Genomic DNA, 22186 nt, shown 5'->3' on the forward strand with positions numbered 1-22186 from the left:
TAACATTTAGACTAGGTTATGAACAAATGACAAGGTAATAACTAGTGTGTTAAACCAACTGCATAGTTCATGGTGTGCAGGATGTCACTGTGTTCAGAGCTGTTTACAGGGTGTGTCAGTGTTCAGAGCTGTTTACAGGGTGTGTCAGTGTTCAGAGCTGTTTACAGGGTGTGTCACTGTGTTCAGAGCTGTGTACAGGGTGTGTCACTGTGTTCAGAGCTGTGTACAAGTTGTGTCACTGTTTAGAACTCTGTACAGGGTGTGTTACTGTGTTTAGAGCTGAGTACAGGGTGTCACTGTCTTCAGAGCTGTGTACAGGGTGTCTGTGTTCAGAGCCGTGTACAGGGTGTCAGTGTGTTCAGAGCTGTGTACAGGGTGTCAGTGTGTCCAGAGCTGTGTACAGGGTGTCTGTGTTCAGAGCCGTGTACAGGGTGTCAGTGTGTTCAGAGCTGTGTACAGGGTGTCAGTGTGTTCAGAGCTGTGTACAGGGTGTCAGTGTGTTCAGAGCTGTGTACAGGGTGTGTCACTGTATTCAGAGCTGTGTACAGGGTGTGTCACTGTATTCAGGGCTGTGTACAGGATGTCACTGTGTTCAGAGCTATGTACAGGGTGTCACTGTTTTCAGAGCTGTGTTAATGTGTGTTGCTGATGACAGTTATAACAGTGTTGCAATGACCATGAAATAGGAGTGTTGCAGGTGTCAGTGAAGTATTTGTGTTGCAGATGACATTGAAATCTTTATGGTGCAGATGACAATAGAATTTGTGTCTTGCAGATGACCAAGAACTCAGTGTGCTACACAGTTATGTCTGACCGTCAGGGCAAGGTAGCCCATTCCCAGCCCAGCTACGTCATCACTCAGGACTATTATGAGCCAAGTGAGTTTTTTTGTTTGTTTGTTTTTTTGTTTTTTACTACATGTCACCTGTTTGGGTTATGCAGTGACTGGTTACATATTTATGTTGGCTACTTACCAGTTTGTCATAAGTCTGTGAAATAGATGCAGTATTTCATCTTGTTTATCGCTTAGGATCTCATGTGACATATTTGTCACACTGACCATTGCCAGTGGTCTACTTCAGCCTCCAACAGCCCTGTAGCGGCTGTGGCCGGGCCTGGCTGTCCCACAATGACCTCCAAAGCCACCCAGCCAGCATGCAGCAAACATGGACATCCCTCTTCCTTAATCATTGTGTGCGAAGCTAAACCATGACGAATATGATGATCATATCATTGTCAAATACATAGCAATATGTCACATTAAGAATCATACAGCCATTTAGTGAAATGCCCATCAGTTAAACAGCTGTTTGTCACATGAATGTCAGTCATATAACCATGTTACATGTGTGTGATCATTTGTCTGATATCATGATCGGTTTGTCACAAGTCGGTTTGTTTTGCCACATGTATGTAACTACTGTTGACAAACCTAACAATTATGTCTGCTACTTGGGATGTGTTGTCAGCTGACACATACACACACATGTACTTGGGATGTGTTGTCAGCTGACACATACACACACATGTACTTGGGATGTGTTGTCAGCTGACACACATACACACACATGTACTTGGGATGTGTTGTCAGCTGACACACATACACACACATGTACTTGGGATGTGTTGTCAGCTGACACACATACACACACAATGTACTTGGGATGTGTTGTCAGCTGACACACACACACACACACACACACTGTACTTGGGATGTGTTGTCAGCTGAGACATACACACACACACACGTGTGTGTGTGTGTGTGTGTGTGTGTGTGTGTGTGAGCTGACAACACATCCCAAGTAGCAGACATAATTGTTAGGTAGATGTGTGAGAGTGAATTTGTCAGGTGTCAGCATCAGCAGATTGATCACCGAGGATTTCAGTTGGATGATGATGATGATGATGATGATGATGATGATGATGATGATGATGATGATGATGATGATGATGATGATGATGGTGTGTGTGTGTGTGTGTGCAGGTAACCGTGCGGTGGTCAGCTACCAGTCGCTGAGTCTGAAGAACTCTGAGGTGTGTGATGTGTGTCCTGCCTGCTGCAGCACTGCCTAACAGGTTGGCAGATGGACCACCCTCACCTGCCCCCACCCACACAGCCCTGTCAGCCTCTGTTACAGTCTGCCCAACACTCAGTCCTCACACCTGTGCCAGGAGATGGTTTTAAAAAATGGTCATTTATGTAAAAACAAAAAAACATCAAATATTTAACATATTTCTAGTTGTGTTCTCTTTTGCAGATCTGTTGCTGTACAAATGCTGCCTAGGACTAGGTGCTTGCTTACTGCTTACTAGGACTAGGTGCTTGCTTACTGCTTACTAGGACTAGGTGCTTGCTTACTGCTTACTAGGACTAGGTGCTTACTTACTGCTTACTAGGACTAGGTGCTTGCTTACTGCTTACGAGGACTAGGTGCTTACTTACTGCTTACTGCTTACTAGGACTAGGTGCTTGCTTACTAGGACAAGGTGCTTGCTTACTGCTTACTAGGACTAGGTGCTTGCTTACTGTTTTCTGCTCCCCTAACCCTCCAGGGTCATGGAGCCACTGCATGGTGCATTGCCACACCACAAACATCCTTCTCTCAGATGTGTGCCAGTGCCTGGCTTTGGGCAAAGCTCCCTACAATCCATTCCCAATGATGTTTGTCCACCTGTCTTACCTCCCATCACTCCCCCTTCACCTCTTACCCTGATCAGTTCCCTGGAGGATGGTCTTGAAGCAGGCACATGGGCACTACAATTGTAGTTTAACAGCTTTTCTTCCTTAAATAGCACAAAACCAACAACAACAACAAAAAGCAAGCACAAAACTCATACTGTAAATCATGAATAGACATTCATATTTCCTTTCTCACACTCATAAACATTAGACTACTGCAATCTTCACTGAATACAACACTTATTTATTCTTTCAAAAAACGAAAATAAGAAAATGTATACAAGACCTGGTGAAAATGATGGTGCTGATGATAAAAGGTTTCAAGCCACAGCTTTTTCAAATTTCTGGACAGTGTGGAATGATGCTGTAGAGGAAGGGAGTGGGTTGGTGATCATATTCTTGGAAAGAAAGCTGACAATCCCTTGGACAAAAAGTCTGTCCTTTAGCTTCTTTGGGTGTGCACCCCCTTCTCTCCTCCCTCCCTTCAGCACATGATCTGTTTACATCATCACTGTCATCTTGATACAAAAAAAAATCATAAATCAATAGTTTGATTAACATAAACATGAGCCATCCAAAACTTGGACCACCAAGACAAAGGACTGACAGATGGGTCAGATGCTCCACAAAGCCATCACAGACAAGAGGTGAACTGCTGTTCATCTCTTTAACCCCTTAACTGCTGCTGATGAGTATGCTTGTCACTGAAGGGATGTCACCTCATTGCAATAAGACAGAGCTTACCGGTCAGGATGTCAGTTACCATTCTGTATTTGGACTGAATTGCTTCTGTTCTGCACAATCACCATTGCAATGTACACAGCAAATAGCAACTTAACTTCAAACTCATGTCACACTGATCTCATTTCACCAAAGCTCAGCTGTTAAGGGGTTAATGAAAAGTAGGAAAAAGCAGGGCATTGACAAACAGCTAGAGCACAAACACGCAACAGGGTTGAGTGGGGTCATGTGGAGTGACTGTGAAAGCAGAAACAGGGGTTGAGTGGGGTCATGTGGAGTGACTGTGAAAGCAGAAACAGGGGTTGAGTGGGGTCATGTGGAGTGACTGTGAAAGCAGAAACAGGGGTTGAGTGGGGTCATGTGGAGTGACTGTGAAAGCAGAAACAGGGGTTGAGTGGGGTCAGGTGGAGTGACTGTGAAAGAAGAAACAGGGGTTCAGTGGGGTCATGTGGAGTGACTGTGAAAGCAGAAACGGGTTGAGTGGGGTCAGGTGGAGTGCCTGTGAAAGCAGAAACAGGGGTTCAGTGGGGTCATGTGGAGTGACTGTGAAAGCAGAAACAGGGGTTCAGTGGGGTCATGTGGAGTGACTGTGAAAGCAGAAACAGGGGTTCAGTGGGGTCAGGTGGAGTGACTGTGAAAGCAGAAACAGGGGTTCAGTGGGGACATGTGGAGTGACTGTGAAAGAAGAAACAGGGGTTCAGTGGGGTCAGGTGGAGTGACTGTGAAAGAAGAAACAGGGGTTCAGTGGGGTCATGTGGAGTGACTGTGAAAGAAGAAACAGGGGTTCAGTGGGGTCATGTGGAGTGACTGTGAAAGAAGAAACAGGGGTTCAGTGGGGTCATGTGGAGTGACTGTGAAAGAAGAAACAGGGGTTCAGTGGGGTCAGGTGGAGTGACTGTGAAAGCAGAAACGGGGGTTCAGTGGGGTCATGTGGAGTGACTGTGAAAGAAGAAACAGGGGTTCAGTGGGGTCATGTGGAGTGACTGTGAAAGAAGAAACAGGGGTTCAGTGGGGTCATGTGGAGTGACTGTGAAAGAAGAAACAGGGGTTCAGTGGGGTCAGGTGGAGTGACTGTGAAAGAAGAAACAGGGGTTCAGTGGGGTCATGTGGAGTGACTGTGAAAGAAGAAACAGGGGTTCAGTGGGGTCAGGTGGAGTGACTGTGAAAGAAGAAACAAGTAAGTAAGAAGCCCAGGGAGAAGGAAGGGCTGTGTGGTCAGTGATGTGATCACTCAACTATCAAAGCCACCTCCATGTACATACAGCAACAAACTCCAACAACAACACACATTGCAGCACTGACAAGACAGACAGGAGATGAAATCTGTTTTAATAATGAAGTATACACTTACCATAAACACACACACACTCACATACAACCTATGTGATGACAGCAGTTGGAAAGTACAATTACTATAATTACACATCTAAACACACAAACACATACACTCTTACAGATGGACCCTACGTGATGACAGATCTCTTCACACTGACAGTAAGAGCAACAAACTTGTTTCCCTGTATTATCTACAGTTAAATATGCATCTGTACAACTTGCTGATAATCTGTGTAGTTGTTGTGTGAAGATATATAACCAGTGCCTTACCAAGTTGCACACAATTTTCTTTTTTTATACAAGTATTTCACTGCTGAAGAAAAGTGTTCCTGCAGCTTGGAAATGGGACCAAACATTTTTTTTAAAACCCCACTCCACACCTAAATGAAAATGGAACAGTAACAGAAAACTGTTACCAAGGACTAGATAAAACAGAAGTTCACTCATTTAAAGTGTTAAAATGCATAAGAATTCAAACAATAAAGCATAATACTTTTTCAACAAAACAAAATATACAATGAGCATGCCTTTAATCCCTCCACTGCTCCTGATGAGTATGCTTGTCAGTGGTGTTTTTTCATTCCACTGATGTATGATTCACTTTACAAGCCAGGATGTCATTCTTCAGCAAAATCGCACCAATTATGAGTGCACAAATGTAGAAACTGCACTTTTGTTTCGCTACACTGATCTTATTTCACTTAAGAACAGCAATCAAGGGACTAAACAATAAAGGAGTGGATGAGGGTGAAGTGACACACAGATAATGCACACAGGCAGCAGAGGAAAGAACATGTGACATCCACAAACATGCATCATCTGAGCAATGACAATAAAACAGTATTGGAATCCCCCCACCCACCCACCCATCCCTCAGTACCCTATCCACAAAATTTAACTGGGGCGTGTGCAACAATAATATTCACTGCCACAGAAAACAAAAAGTGAAGTCAGACTGTCTTAACTGTTTACTTCACATTCCTGTATACCCCACTACCACCCCCACCCCTAAGTACCACCACAGCTACAATCAGTAACACCTCAACATGTCATTCACATTAGATGTCCTCCTGTGAGTAGCATGCACCCAGCACATGTGAAAGAACCCACAGCAACACAGGGGTTGTCCCTGGCAAAATTATGTAGACAAAAATCCCTTTGATAATAAAATACACATGCAGACAACAACAAAAAAGATAGTGCAGCCCAAATTTCAAATATAGAGATCTGTTATGACAAAAAGTAACAATACAATCAGTGTCAGCAGCTGATGATGAATGTACTTACTTCGGCAAGGGATTGTAGGTGTGGGGGAGCGAGCATGAAGCAGCAATAGTTTATTTTTGGCAACAAAGAGACTCTCAACTTGTTTGACTAGCTAGGGATGTATAATTTAGGTGGTTTTTTGTTTGTTTGTTTTATTGTATTACAACATGCTCTTCAGTTGTGACCCCCAATGCTCTGACATGGGCAAATGGCCTGGTTCAATAAAATCATCTTGTCTTTACTAGGGACGGGGTGGGAGGGATGGGAGGGAGGAAGGGACATTACCTGGAGAAAGAGGAATGAAATACTCTCTCCAAATAAAACACCTCTTGTGAAAGGGGAGAAAAAAACCAAAGGAATCAGGTGTGGACAGTTGACCAAACAATATGCAGTGAGTGAAAAAATTGTGTATGCTAGTTTAGAAAAGAAACACCTTTTCCTTCATGGAGAGAGAAGATACAAAACCCCACCTTCTTCCTGAACTGCTGTAAAACATCACATCAAACTGAACGCGTGGCGTTTGTAGCACAAACATTACTCAGAAACAATACTATGAATTATCAAAACAAACAATGCTAACAAATTACATGACATACTTACGACAAACATTACTCGGAAACAAATCAAACTCATTAAAGAAAAAAACAAAGTTCAACATAAAAAACTGAGCAAAATGAAAATCCTCCCACCGGCTCAAAACAGTGCCAGGAGAATATCACAATATTCCTTCATTGCACATAGGGCACCTTTACAGGAGCAACAAATTAGACAAAATGTGCACCTCTTCCAACAACCCTCCCTCCCCCCCCCCCCCAACCCTCTCCACTACAGCTGGAAATAAAGCACCACAAGGAATATCAATTACCATGTCCACTTAACATATATAGCCACATACCTGGCACTATATACTAGAAACAATGGGTAAACTTACAGGACAAACAGTTCATAAATAAAATTTGACCAACCCGCTAAGCCTTAATAATTTTTTTCCCCAAGGAAAGTGGGACGTTGACAAAAAAAAAAGAAAAAAAAAAAAAAGACAATTAAAAAAGACACTTATCATTAACAATAGAAACACAACCTATTTCAGTTCTCAACTGAGAAATTTTTAAAAATACAGAAAAATCAACAGGAAAACCTTACTGAAAACATGCTGGTCCAGTTTAGCAGTACCTTTGAGAGAGATTCTTTATATTATACAAAAAGATGGGACGGGACTATATAACCTCTTCTAATCCATGTCCCATATGAAGAACTGTGACACAATGTTAATCATGTTGTCAAGAGGAGGAGTTTGTATTATACTCCATGTTTGGTGATACATATACTTACCATGTCAAACTAATGCAAACTAGGCCTATCGGTTTGCTCTGCTTGGCCAAATTTCACATGGCTAACAGTGAAAAGATGAGCCGTCTTGCCCGGTCCGCTCTTAGCCAATCAAATGCCCCTAAAAGCTATAAGCGCTGAATCATTCTATTTTGAGATACATGAACCAGTTAAACTAAAATCACTTAGTCCCACCCTTTCTGGTCCTTGCACCTTGCAATCGTACAATGGAACCAAACCAGTTGAATGACTGATATCAAGAGGGCTGGCAAAGGGAGAAAGGCGGACTGTCACAAACCACACAATTGTCACCACTGATTAAAAAGAGGGCTTTGCACTCAGGACATGTGATGTCCCACAGGCCATGTTTGGTGTGTATGCCTATTATTTAATATAATTTTTTGCATTATGTATAATTATGTTTATGTTCTGGTTAGTTTTTTGTGCTTTTTTCTGGGTGGGGTTGTGTTTTATTCTTGTTGGGTGGGACAATGTTTTCATGTTTTCAGCCTTGGTATGACCCTGTGTGGTTGGCTGGGCCTGGGGCAAAAGCAAAAAATGAAATAAATAAATACATAGATATATGAATAAAATAAAAAGACCTGGAAATTGGAAAGGTGGCCTTTCACAAATCACAGGTGTCATCGTTGACATCAAGAGGGCTGGAGATAACTATCAAACCCAAGCACTATGGGTTGGTTTGTTTTTCCTCTTAATCCTGCCCCTTCCCCCCTCCCCCACCCCCCGCCCCCATCCCTTCCTTTTGTCTTCTTAAATAGTTTTCAGATAAGATCCCATTCTTTCCTGTGCTGTGGATATTGGAAACAGGATGGTTACTGAACTTGTGACCTATCCAACTGACACATGGCTGACCCATGCAGGAGGTGCAGTGTGATAGCAGGACAGACCAGCTTCTTTGTTCAGCTGCCACTCCATCCTTCACTCCTATGTAAAAGTGGGCTTTTACTCACATGACTGTTTTTACCCCAACATGCAGGCAGCCATACTCCATTTTTCAAACACCGATACTGATTACTGAGATCTTTAACATGCACGATTGATCTTCTGCATGCCTATTCACATGGAAGAGGGCTAAAGCACCTATCAGGCTACGTGTTGACTTGGGAGGTCAAAAACCTCCACCCTTAACCCACTTAATGCAGTGACCAGGATTCAAACCCAGGACCTGCAGATTGCAAGTCAAATGCTTCAACCACCCAAATGTTGTGGATGACCAACATCAGGACACCTTTTCAAGTGATCAGTGTAGCAGAAAAGATAACTGACACACTTTTGTTAATCTCTTTCAATACTCCTTTACCTCCCCTGCCCCCCAACCCTGCATGGAATGAATCTGACTGATTAGTAATAGTCAGAGAGGTAAACAGTTTATGTGTTAGGGAAGAGTTGGGTGGGGAAAGGGGGTGGGGGTAATGTGGTGCACTCACAAATGTTAAACTGACTGTTCATCGCACTTTTGTTAGCATCAGAACAAACTGTCAGTCCTTGTCTCTTCATGAAAATGGATCATCAAATTTCCCTTCAACTCTCACATGATGCCTGTTTAATTCTTGTTACTATGCTTACAAGTTTTGTCAGCTTGTTAGCTTATTTTTTTCAGTTCATTTAATTCAAACACACATGGGTGTTACTGGACTCCAGGGTCCAGCATGTGTGGGTGTGAGGTGGTGTGGGTGTAAGTGTGGATGCTCTTGTTGTGATTCACGATTTTTTTTTTTTCATGGCCCACTCATACTCCATTGTTATGGACTGGAAGCATGACAAATACACACTGTCATTGTCACAGCTTCCCATGTGATCCGGCCAGCTAACAACAAAGTGCTGGTCAGGGATAGGAACCAACCCAGCCCTATGAGATTTGATGCTTTCTTTGTCTGTGGTGGTTTGGCTTTAAAACCAAGAAAAATAGTACATAAATAATAATAATAATAATAAACATCAAGAAAACATTGGTCTATCATGTGGCTTTTGCCATCCTGCATTTCTTTAAAAAAAAAAAAAAAAAAAAAGCATTAAAATGAGCAAGTCATTACCGGAATGTTTGCAATACCTGTTTCTACTTGACCACACAATTCGGAAACAATACCACCATACTGACTTATATACACACACTCTTCCAGTGTGATTGCACATAGACAAAATTTAAAGTACATTTTATATAGAGATCCATTCATTACATAAAATCTGTATAATTTACATCTTTGTTGAAACCACTCATATGATACACACATATATAAACTGACTGAAAAAAAGTGATAATTGGACATCAACTGTCAAGATATCTGAGAATGACATCAGCAATAATAATCATAAGCTGGTGGTAGAAAACAGTCAATGAGGACATCATAATAATATTGTTAAACATCATATAACCATCCAAGATGGGGAAAAAGCACACCCATGCTCACTGATTATTCTCAGTGGAAAGAAAAAATGTCATACAAGCGCACACATCATTGTATGCTCAATAAATCAGAGACTGTTCAGCCAGTAAGGGAGAGAGAAGAGGAGGAAATGGGTCCATGGTTCAGCCCGTCCGGTCGCTCCCATCATGCTGCGGTCACACTGACCTCTTGACCATCTCCATGGGCTGCTCCACTCACACTGCTGGCTGACCACTGGAGGAGTGGGAAGGGAGTGGACAGCAAGGGGACATAACAGAGAGGGGTGGGGGAAAAGCTGGGGGTGGAGTAGAGTGTAAGGGGAGGCACACTAGTCGACTGACTACTGTGAAGAAAAAAAAAAGATGATGTTCTAAATTATTCTTCAACCCTGTTTTTTTTTTGTTGTTGAGAAAATGAGAAAAGGATCAGAAAACCGTTTCAGTTTCATGGCGGCATCAAAGCATGTAAACTGATCCATATATGCTCTACCACATCTGCTTAAAAAAAGAAAAGAAAAAGAGTACATGCCTGATATATGCAAAAACTCAATGCGCTGGTTAGGGCCTTGAGAAAAGACACACTGTTGAGGTGGGAGGTGTGAGTGGTAGGCAGTGTATCCATCACATCCCCCTCCACAGAGGATTGGTACAGCTGGGGGGGGAGGGGGGGGGACCGGCAGCAGTGGGCTTGGAAGTGGAGTCAGGAATTAAAGGAGGGGCAGAGAAAGGAGAGGATGTTGGGAGAGTACCATCATGGAGTGGGGGGAGGAAGAAGGGAAGAAATCCATCAAACTGTCACAGGAATGCTTTCCTCACACCCTTCCCCTGGCAGGCAGTGGGGAGGGGCAGGGGGTGGAAGGTGGAGTGGGCAGTGGGGAGGATAATGATGACGGATCACAGGCCCTCCGGCTTGTCTTTGGTGGTATCATAGGCTCGGATGTACTGTGCCTGCAACACACCACCGCTGCCTCAGCTGTCAGCTCCTGAGCCCTCCACCACCATGGGCCATCACTTGTTACCATTCTATCATTTCCACCTGTCATTTACTCATCTCTCCATTCATTTTCACCTGTCATCACTTCAGACACATTTTCAAATGTCATCACTTCATCCATCACTTTCTATATCCAATGTCTGCTTCTTCTCAGCACAGTGCCATGACCAGGGTGCCAGTAGTCATTGAATTCACATGTCACACTTAAAATGTTACATCTCACACGCATACACATGCACACAGCTGTACATACACATTCACACACACACACACATATATATTTTCATCCAATCATAATGAAATTACTCCTACAAGACCCCTGCAGGTCTCTGTATAAAAATAATTTCGGAAAGAGTGATATTGAAGTGATGGAAATAAAACAACCGGACAATTTTATGTTAACTCGTCAAAGATTTGATAGTATGCCAACACAAGCCTTAATTGTGAAAGAATGAATGAAGATATTTCAATTCTGGACATTTATTCCAACAGGAAAGACCCTAATGAAGAAGAAAATATATAATATTTGCTGGTTTCCTTCACATTAATATGATTTATGAGGGTTTGTAAATTGAAGTTGAGCTTGTCTTAATTTCACTGACCGAGACATGCGGGTACCCTTGTGCCAAGGGCAGTAACTCTGAGTGCGTCCCAATTTTTTTCTTGGGAACATGTTAAAGTGAGTTCAGCAGACACCGAAGACTAGTCTACGTCATTCCTGTTAAGGGGAGTGGGGGGGCTGCATGGTAACCCCCTCAGCCTTGCGGACTAATACACATATACGCACGCACACTAGACAGTGAGACAGACTACACACGGGTCGACAGTTACCTGTGGAACAACTCCATGCTCTTCCTGAGAAAAGGCGTAACCATCTGCCCACAGAGACATGACCTATTTTCACACTGCTCACCACAACAAACACCTCCCTGCCCTCCGCAACAAAACACACATACACACACAAACATACATTCAAGCACATTCGTGTACACACACCAACACACACACTTCATTCTCTCTACCTCCTTGCCCTGAATAAGTGGATGGTTTGTATTTGAACTCACAGAGCTATGCTCCATTCCGCCTGCCCTGCTTTCTCTCTTTTGCTAACTAAATCTAGCTCTTCAACCACTCCCACACTCCCTCTTCTCTGCAAATCATCATTCTAACTTTCAGTCAACTCACACAAACAATCCGACAAGATTCTGCCATACCTAGCACTGAATTCATCATCATCAATGGCTTGTAATGTTTGTGCAACATCTTGGATGGCAAGTTCTCTTTTTTGTTATTGTATCACACTGCTGTTTCAAGCCACTAAAGTAAGTTTCTTGTTCGTTGTCTGCCATTGTGAAAGCATCAAGAGAGGAGTATTGACAACAACATCCAGAAATTATCATACATAGTGTGATTGGATGTTGCTCCTCGTGGATATCAAGCTTTCTGACTGGTGGCTATGGGGCAAATAGCAAAGAACTCTTGCAAATGTATATCTAAGTCATGGGGCACTGAAGAAGTTAATGAGGAGGAATCTACTGTGCATATGTTTTGGGCAAGTCACAGTAATTCTGGAATGCCCTTCAGGTCATTGCTTCAAGAAAATGTGAACATTGCTGCCATTCCACTTTATGAGAAGTGTTATCTTTGATTTAAAGCCTAGATACTTAACAGACTTATTAGTATTATGGCTAAGTTCTGCATAAAAAAAGCCCCAGATATGTCAACATTTATGAAAAACCATAAGCAGACATATACAACAGAAAAATACAGATTTGTTGTCAATATAAGTTTTGAACTTGTGCAATTTAAGGGAAACTGGAATTCATACAACATTTTGGTTGATACATAATAACAATAATGGAAATAAAGTGGCACTGTGTTGTTTTTTGCTTGCTTCTTCATTAACTAACTACATGCTGATGTAACAGTAAGCTTTATATAGAATTCACCAGTGCTGTACATAATATAGTGTCTGCTACAAGCAAAATAATTCATAGCAAAGTACTTCCTTTTTGCTCTACTGGGAGAGATTTTTCTTAAATTGAGGTTATGAGAATGCAATGCGAGATGTGCATAAAAACTTTTCATGATGGAGAATGCTTTTTGAACTTCATTCATGTTTAGACTTGAATGTTCTGATCAACATAGCTTGATTTGTCTCTGGATAAGAATAAATGCTATGTAAATACCTTTATCATTATTATTATTATAATTATTAGAAATGTTCACGTTCTTTCCTCTGAAAAGCAACCACTTTTCTCTGCTTGTAATTTCGTTTATTCATTTCAATTTCCCCTTCTTCTTCCTGGCATAACAATACACTTTTTCATTCCACACACATACACAAACACACACACACAAATCCACCCTAAAAAGATTCAATGATAATGTGTAAAAAAAAAAAAGACCATCAAACATTTCCTATTTCGTATTGAACTGACAAAAAAAAAAAAAAAAAAAGAAAAAAAGAAAAAAAAAAAGCATTATGAAACTGCAATACAAATTCACCATAAAAAAATTTAAGAGTGAAAAAAAAAATTAAATGATCATCAAGGAAGAATGACCCCCAAGTTCCAATTCTGCAATTAATCAGGTTAGTATGTCCACTCCTGTTTACCTGCAGTGTTGACTCATCAAGCCTCCACAAGCAACACATGGTGACAAGTGCAAGAAAATCACAAGAAACATCTGCTGTTAAAACCAGAAAACTAGCAACTCATAAACAGTGAAATAAAAAAAAAAAAAAAGGAATTAAAAAAGAGTTGGGCAAAAGATTCCACAGGCATTTTCTGCCTTACAACCAGCAGCACAGTAGTATAAATATATACCGTGAAGAAGAATAAGAAGTAGAAAAGACGTCAGCAATGGTTGAGAGCCACTGAAAAAATGCCTGAAAGAAACAGCAGCAGTGGTGCTATTGCCACATGTATAGGCAATGAGTAATATTTGTCTTTTAAGTCAGCTCCACTCTTCAAAGATCAAATGATGAATAGGAAATTTTTTTTTTAAAAAGCTCCCAAAATAATGAAAAGGAAGCACCACTCTACTGTATCTCAAAACCAGACATACATATAAACAGACAAACACACACCATTATCAGTTTATGTGTGACAAAATTATCACAACAGGAGAGGGTACAACCTGCTGTTGAGTGACAACTTTCATTTCCCCGTGGAGCCAATGTTCACATCAAGAAGTTACAACTAATTTCTATAATTGTCACCATACCCCACACTATATAGCATTCTCTCTCTTGTATGGACAGTGCACATTGCCAATTCACAACAGCACAAAAAAGCAGTGACATAAAAAAAAAGAAAAGAAAAAAAGAGAAGCAAGGCCTTCATGACTTACACATGTGATACATTCTACATCAAACAGGAATTTAACTCTTTTTTTTTTAAGACAAAAAAGGCAATGACAAAGCACAACAGCATTTCCTTTCATCAAGGAATTATTTTTTTAAATCAACACACTGTCATCAACCTGACCTTTGTCCTTGACCCCTAACTTTTCACATGGTTCATGTCCTGGCCTAAATGACCAAGTCCTGTATCAAGTGTGACCAAAACTGGGTGAAAAAATGTGGCTTGATGGACATGTTTGTTGCAAACTTAACCTTTTACCAACAGAGTTTCTATTTTTCTTTCTTTCTTTCATTCAAAGAATTCCTCCATGAACTTCCTGTGGTGTTTTTATTTTTAATTTTTTTTTTTTTAATTTTCATTTATTTATTTATTTTAAATGTAATTGATACACAAACTTCCCATTGAATTTTTGCCTCTCAATGAAGGTTATCTTCTGTGAAATAGGCACATTATAGCACATGGTTGCAAGATGCGAGAAAACTTGATCATGTCTAAAGGATTTTTCTGATCTACCAAGTGATTACCTTGATCTTTGTTATCTCATTTTTCCTTTGCCACATCTTTCTTCTGGAAGTTCCAAACTAAATCTATACAACAGGTTTATTCTATAATTTACAGTTAAATGTGTTTCATGCAAGTAAAGAGTTTTGAGCTCTATTTGACGAAAAAATGGAAAAATAAGTGTTCTTTATCATAATTTATTATATCAAATATGTACCACTCCACCATGTCTCAGTCCTCTGCCACTTGCAGTTGCTGAGAAAATACTTGATTTAAAGTTCACAATAAGATTAAAGATCTAATTAACCCTTCACCCCTACTGGGGCAGGGAGGATTTCAGAAAACAACATAATCAAGAACACGACTAGAATTATCTTGAAGTTTACATCAAATACGATAAAATAAGGGTTAACATTCCTTCTTCTGCAAGAAAGTATCCTATAGATACAACATTGCAAGTCTTAATGAATTTACTAAGTCTAAACAGAACCTGTTAACTTCCAGAAAATGATTTGGAAAAAGAAAATACAGACCTTGGACTTACATATTCATCAGGCAATGCACTTTTATGGATATCAGAAAAATATGGACACTCTATAATAAAATGGAATGCATCACCAACAGTATTCATGTCACATTTTTTACAAACACAGAATCTCTTGGAATTTCATTTGCCTACCCTGTTTCAATCGGTAAACAAAGATTACTGCATTTAAATTTGATTAACAAAATTGTTTGCAGTGGGCAATTCCTATTTATACTGCTTATGAAACATACATTTGTACTTTAATGTAATGATTCCATCATAACTTTTAAAAACTATCCTTCAAAGGAGTAATGACAATGAGACATAAGAAATCTTTATTTTAAAATGTCTGTGATTCCTAAACACAATCAAATCTCGTTGGAAGTAAAATTTTGTGTATGTTACTAATCCATTCTGATCTACAAGCTCCTTTTGTGTATAAATAATACAATATGCCATACATTTTTTAAGATAATTTTGACTCGCCAGACATGAGAGACATCCAAAATTTAATTTGTCTTGATTTAATTAGGACTGAAAAAAGGTACATTACAGTTCCACCATTTTTTTAAGTTATTCATTGTACTTCTCTTCAGTCGAAATTAATGTTCCAAACATTTTTTACTGTAATTTCTTTAGTATATTAATATTTTTCAGATCCCCATATATCACCATATAATATAAAACCAGGACAACCATTGACTGATACAAACCCAGGGTAACATCCGAGGGCAAATATATACTGACACACACACACACTCTCTCTCTCTCTCTCACAAGCACACACATATGCACAGACAACGGAAACAGGGTGGTTACAAAGAGTCATTTTGTCAAAATAAAAAAGCCCCTGTGGCTCATGACTAACAATGGAAGAAACAAAGCCAATGCAGGGGGATACAGTATAGAGCCAGGGAGCCATGCTACACTGGCACACCTTCTGACCCAGACATGCGGGCTCTGCATCCACATGCTACAGTGTCACATGTACTAATGAAGATTCAATCTTACATCAATGATGTTCTCTTATCATCCCTTCAGCTCTCTCTCCCTGATGTTTTCCAACACGAAGTGTGTCTTTGTGCTTGAACAGGACTGAGGTTCTGTGCATGCTTTCATTTACACTTTTCTTTTTGTGCATGTATGCGTGCATGCATGCGTGTGTATGTCAGTGGTTGTTTTCTATGACATGTCTTTGTTCTTTCTTTTTGCCCTTGTGGGCTGGGTGTAAAAAACAGCTGTGCTTTCTCCACCACTCTCTTGAAAAAAAAAAAAAAAAATGTTTCAGGCTCAGAGAGCCACACACACAGCTCATAGGCTAAACAGCTGAGTGGTGAAGTGCTGGACTCTCAATCTGAGGGTCCTGGGTTTGAATCCTGGTCAGGGTGCCTGGTGGGTAGAGATTTATGTCATCTCCCAGGCCAACAATAGATGAGTGCAGACCTGCTTGTGCCTGAACAATGTACATATGCATGAAGAAGATCAAGCAAACATCAAAGCATGCTGATCCATACATGTTACACCATGTCTACATTGAAGGAGGTTGGGGGAAGTGGGAGCAGATGCCTGACTTACACAAAGACCCGACATGCTGGTCAGGCCTTGTGAGCCTGCCAAACGCTGCAGGAAAAAAACATCAACCAAAATAAACAAATAAGCAAATAAATAATGCTAAAACAAAAAAGACAGAAGGAAAATAATTACGATAAAAAGATATAAAAGATGAAAACGGGCCAGTTTCAATGAACTGGAGGCACATCCACACATTAACGCACACAAACGCATGTAAATATAATAATGACGGACTTGGGATATTCTGCACTATGCACATATTAAAATGTAACCTTTATCAGGGGGTTTTCCCCAACAACTTGGGTACAACCCTTGGTGTTCCATTTCTCCATACCCTTTCCTTTGAGCTTCTGTTGAATACTTCTGACATGCCTGAAACCTTCACTCTCGCGATGGTATAAGCCATTCTTCTTCTTCTTCTTTCCCTTGACTACCGCCTTCATCATTTTGAAGATTCTGTAGACTATAAGGGGGGTTTGCGTGTTTTGTGGATTCATGAGGTAGAGGTTTCTGGGCCAGGGGATGGGGGGTGAGGTATGGGGGCAGGGGGGGGGGGGAGGGGGGGGAGGTAATCAGATTCGGGATTTGAAGCCTTCCAGGGTTATGCTGAGAGCAGTCTCAGCAGGAAGGCTGTTCCAGTTTGATACTGTTCAAGGGAAGAAAGACTTTTGCCTGTACAGCGTCCTGCAGTTGGAGAGGTGGTATGCTGCTGGATGCGATCCTCGGGTCCCAGTGGATGCTGAAGGATTTTGAGAGGGCTTGTGGCATGTGTTGATGATAAGACTGCCGCTATGGAACTTATAGAAGTTATTCAGTCTTGCCTTTCTCCTTCGCTCTTTGAGGGAAGACCACTGAAGAGTCTCCATCATGTCTTGCACACTGGATGTTTTCCTGTGTCGATGGGTCGCCCAGCGAGCAGCCCGGCGTTGTACTGTCTCAAGTTTATTAATATCCTTCTCTGTATAGGGGTCCCACACAGAGCTGGCATACTCCAAGGTTGGGCAGACCAGTGTTTGGTAGGCTTGCTGTTTGATGCGCTGGGAGCCTACTTTCAGGTTCCGTCTTAGTAGGCCTAAGGTCTTGTTGGCTCAGTTGGAGACATTGGAGATGTGGGGGGTCCATCTAAGGTCAGAGGTGATGGTGATGCCGAGGTATTTGGATTTACTGACTACATCAAGGGTGTGGCCACGTAGGGTGTACTCTGATGGTAGGGGGTCTCTCTTCCGGCTCACTCGCAGGGTCTGACATTTGTTTGGATGGAAGCTCATAAGCCACTTCTGCTCCCATTCTGCAAGGCAATCCAGATCCTTTTGTAGGGCTTGCTGGTCGCTGGTGGAGGAGATGGTTTTGTGGCACAGGGTATCATCAGCAAAGAGACGAGCAGTGGAGGACAGTCCAGTCGGCATGTCGTTGATGTAGAGCAGGAACAGGCAAGGCCCAAGAACAGATCCTTGTGGGACTCCAGATTCTACAGGAACAGGACTGGAAGTGGCTCCATCCACCACTACAGACTGCTGTCTATCTGATAGGAACTTCCTGATCCAGGTGTGAACTTTCTCTGTGATGCCAATGGAGTGGATCTTGTGGAGCAGGAGGGAGTGGCAGACTTTATCGAACGCTTTGGAGAAGTCCATGATGAGAGCGTCTGTTTTCCGGCTTCGAGATTTACTGAGAGCTCGTCTACGAGTCCGATGAGCTGGCTTTCACAGGATTGCTGGCGTCTGAAACCGTGTTGTGCTTCGGTGATGATTCCATACTTTTCTGTAAAGTTCATAATAGAGCTTGTGATGATGTGCTCCATTATTTTGCATGGTATACTGGTCAAGGAAATAGGGCGGTAGTTTTCTGGGCGGTAGCGCTCACCTTTCTTGAAGACTGGGATGACGTTGCCCATCCTCCAGTCTCTCGGAACTACTCCGGTGTTGAGGGAGCACTGGTACAGGAGTGTGAAAGCAGGAGCCAATTCTTCAGCAAGCTCACGTAATAGTCTCGGGCTGATGTCATCGGGGCCAGGGGCTTTGCTGGGATTTAGATCCTTGAAAAGTTTGGTTACTCCTGCTACTGAAATTTCTATATTGCTTAAGGTAGGAGAGTTTGATGAAGCCATTAACTTCATTCAGTTACATCTGAACAGTACCACACAGTGTGAGCCTGCAGACTTTACAGACATCATCAGTACAATGCATGAACTGTACTACCATGCAGCATGAGCAAGATGGCAGGATGATATCAATGTAACAAATGGACTGTATTATATCGAATGAAAACTAGCTGAATATATAACATTAATGTCACTCCTGAACTGTACCATTCAGGGAGAAGTGATGGTGGTAGCATCCTGGAAACAGAGCTCTGTTCTTTTAGTTTAAATGACTTTTTTCAAAATAAGTCATATTAGACAAGGAGAGGTCTGTTATGATGACAGGCACATGCCAAGCTGAGAGAGACCGAGTAGGCCATGTATTCTGTCCAATCTGAGAGAGAGAGAGACAGACTGGAAGGGTAAGAGAAAGGAGCGTCATGCCAAGATAACCATGTGTTATACTGCAAAAGATGTGTTACTCCGAGAAAGAGAGAGGGAGGGAGAGGGAGGGAGAGATGCGTCATGCAAAATAGCTGATGTGTTGTTTTGAAAGGGAAGATGTGTATGCTGAAAGAGGAAAGGGTGCGACAGAGACAAGGGAAGGGAAGGGGGCAGGTTGAAGGGTTAGGAACACTTATAGAAGGGAAGGGGGCAGGTTGAAGGGAAGGGGGCGTGGGGAGGTTAGGGGGTTCAGGGAAGGAAAGGAGGGGGTGTACACAGAGTGAGAAGTTAAGGACTACAGAACAGCGCAGCATGCCCCAGGACAGGGGAAGGTGTCTTGAGACAGGTGAGCAACCAGGTCATTGGCAGTCTGTTTTACCATTAGGCCTTCTGCTTGATGACAGTGCTGGTCCATGCTGGAAGGAGGGAGGAAGTGTGGGGGAAAGGGAGGAGTAATCTGAGGATCAAAACCACAAACATCATTCCGTATACCGTTTTGCAGAGGGTGCTGCTCATCCTCTTCCTCCTCTTTTTTCCACTGCCCATTGCCTCCTTTTTAGGTCCAACAAGTCAAAATCTGTGCTCATACATCTGCATGCCACCGCTGGACATTCTTGGATTATTTCTATCTTGTCACTTTCTTTCACTTGCTTTTGTCCTCCTCTGCTTCTCCTCAAAAAAGAGTGACACCTCTTTTCATGTCAAAGTGCAGGATTTAAATTTTCAAAAGAGCAGACATTGAACATTAAAGCTAAAAGAAAAAGATACAATGGTCATCATGCAAACACTTCAATAAAATGATGGGCGACAGAACCACAGAAACATTGGACACAGTGTTGCACAGGGAGACAAGCCTCTCACACCATTTTCATCCTCCCACCTCTCCTTTCTTACCTACGCAGTGTTCAAATTAGCTATACCCCCCTCTTTCAATCTTTTTTCCCTCAAACACAAACACATGCCCATAAACACACATGTGCAAAATTTTACCCCTCAAACATACACACATACACATGCACATATGCACCATTAGTAATATTTTAGGGGAAAAAAAAGAATAAATAAAAAACAAACATTTTAAAGAGAAAAAAGAAACAAAGAAGTGAACTTACGGTCAAATTCTTGTTGAGGGGCTAAAAGACAAAAGGAAGGAAAAAACATCCATGCACACGACATCCAAACACATCACTGTAAGGTCACAACATGACATGCTGCTTTTTAGACATTTTTCTCTCAGTTTGTTAAACAACTTGTAATATTGCATTTATTTTTGAAATATGTGTATTTCTCTCATCATATTTTACCAGAAAATTTCTTCCCATGCATTTTTGTAAATGTCATCATTTGTTCTTGTTTTTGTCCTTATTTGTTTATTTGATGAAATGCTATTGCAACTTGACTACCCACCTCAAGTTTTACTTTTTGTTTTCTTTAGATTCACTGCATCAAAACATCAAAAGACACACAAAAAACAGTCTTGGAGAAAAATCTAAATCAACATAAACTGTAATAAGGCCCTCTCTACCGCACCCGTACTTAATTCCTCACCCTTCTTTCTTTCCCTTTCTTCTTTCACTATGTGCTTTCACTTTGCACAGTTCCAAACTATGTTTTATCCATGCTGTGAATATTATGTGTATGTGTGTGATACTGTGTGCATTCATGCATGCATGTGCGTGTATGCAAGTAAGTGTGATGATGTCTGTTGGCAGTATCTGAACTGATTTCTTTCATGATTTACAGTTTAATAAGTATTGTACATGCAAAGTGCTTTGAGCTCTATTTCAGAAAAAAGGGCTGAATAAGAGTTCATAATCATCACTTTCCTGTAAAACCAGTGAGCCTAAATTGAGCAGAACCAAAACCCCCAAAGTTACAGGATTTCCTCTGCACACAGCTCTCAGTGGACAACCATTTCTATGCTTTGGACAAAAAATTGAAACAAAAACAAACAAAAAAACCAAGAAACCCCACACACACCAACAACATGCCCCAATTCCTCAATCTGCTGGAAATGAACAGAGTGTAAATCATAACTTTCTTCTTTGAGAACTGTCAGACATATTCTCTTACTTATCACATGGTGAGTGAGTGCTCAAATTATTGATATTGCTCAAAGTTTTTGATTGCAAAGTACCTTTCAGTAAAAGTTGGATGAAAGATTAATTCCGTTCATTCTGCTACACTGAATTCTTCAGTTTTTAGTTCTCTGCATGATACCCAGACATACCAATCCTCAACTGGACTTGAGAGAAGGATTTTCAATATTCAACAATAGCAAAACTGTCAGTGGCAGAGGAACAATGCTAAAATATGATTTAAGAAAACACTTTCATTTAAACATTATTTAATGATGACATCTTGAGTTTCACAACTTCGGCATAGCATTCTGAAGTTTGACCAAGCAAGCTACACTCAAAATGAAGCAGTTGGTAGGTGTGGGTACCATGAAAACCAATTAAAATGTGGCAACAATGGCATGTCAGCAACAGTTGATCACCTTGACTTTCTCTGTGAACCGCCGATTTTGACAAGGTATTCCCTGTATCAGGAAAGAAGTAAACTATATCACCAGTGAACTTGTGAGCTTGTGTGTGTGTATGTGTGTGTGTGTGTGTTAGACATGCGTCTGTGTATGTGAGACAAAGGGGTGATGCAGACAAACCTACAGTGAAGAAAGCAGCATGTCACGCCTCACCACATACTAATGACTATGTCTGGAACAACTAAAGTGTCGTGACAACCACGAGTTTACAATACTTCAAACCACATCACATGACATCATGACAACAACAATAATGATGACCACATCTACACCATAGCATTCACTGACAGGTGGTGGGAGTCATTCAGGTGACTTGATTTTTGTTTCTTGTTTGGTTATAAAAATATGTGACTGTACAATGACTGTACTACAGGAAGGTAACATGACTAAGGAGGACTTTT

At 41.3% G+C, this 22186-nt stretch overlaps 2 protein-coding genes across 14 annotated transcripts in view; one reads left to right on the top strand and one right to left on the bottom strand.

Annotated features, from left to right (window-relative positions):
* The window catches only part of LOC143283811 (CD109 antigen-like), a 105613-nt gene extending 102815 nt beyond the window's left edge, over window positions 1-2798 (top strand). The window contains exons 39-40 of the mRNA XM_076590184.1: window positions 776-878; window positions 1985-2798. Of these exons, the coding sequence (XP_076446299.1) occupies window positions 776-878; window positions 1985-2073 (192 nt within the window). The 3' untranslated portion in view covers window positions 2074-2798. The remainder of the gene's footprint in view (window positions 1-775; window positions 879-1984) is intronic.
* Window positions 2799-2908: 110 nt separating this feature from the next.
* Window positions 2909-22186, bottom strand: part of LOC143283922 (putative phospholipid-transporting ATPase IA) — a 152423-nt gene continuing 133145 nt past the window's right edge. For 2 of the 13 annotated variants that reach the window (XM_076590354.1, XM_076590353.1), the window contains exons 39-42: window positions 20353-20373; window positions 19733-19792; window positions 11581-11624; window positions 2909-10703 (exon numbers count right to left, since the gene is read on the bottom strand). In XM_076590354.1, the coding sequence (XP_076446469.1) occupies window positions 10650-10703; window positions 11581-11624; window positions 19733-19792; window positions 20353-20373 (179 nt within the window). In that variant the 3' untranslated portion in view covers window positions 2909-10649. The other 11 variants (XM_076590358.1, XM_076590357.1, XM_076590360.1 and 8 more) reach the window with 7 other exon arrangements.

This window comes from Babylonia areolata, chromosome 7 (genome assembly GCF_041734735.1).
Source record: "Babylonia areolata isolate BAREFJ2019XMU chromosome 7, ASM4173473v1, whole genome shotgun sequence".
In the NCBI taxonomy this organism is placed as follows: Eukaryota; Metazoa; Mollusca; class Gastropoda; order Neogastropoda; family Buccinidae; genus Babylonia; species Babylonia areolata.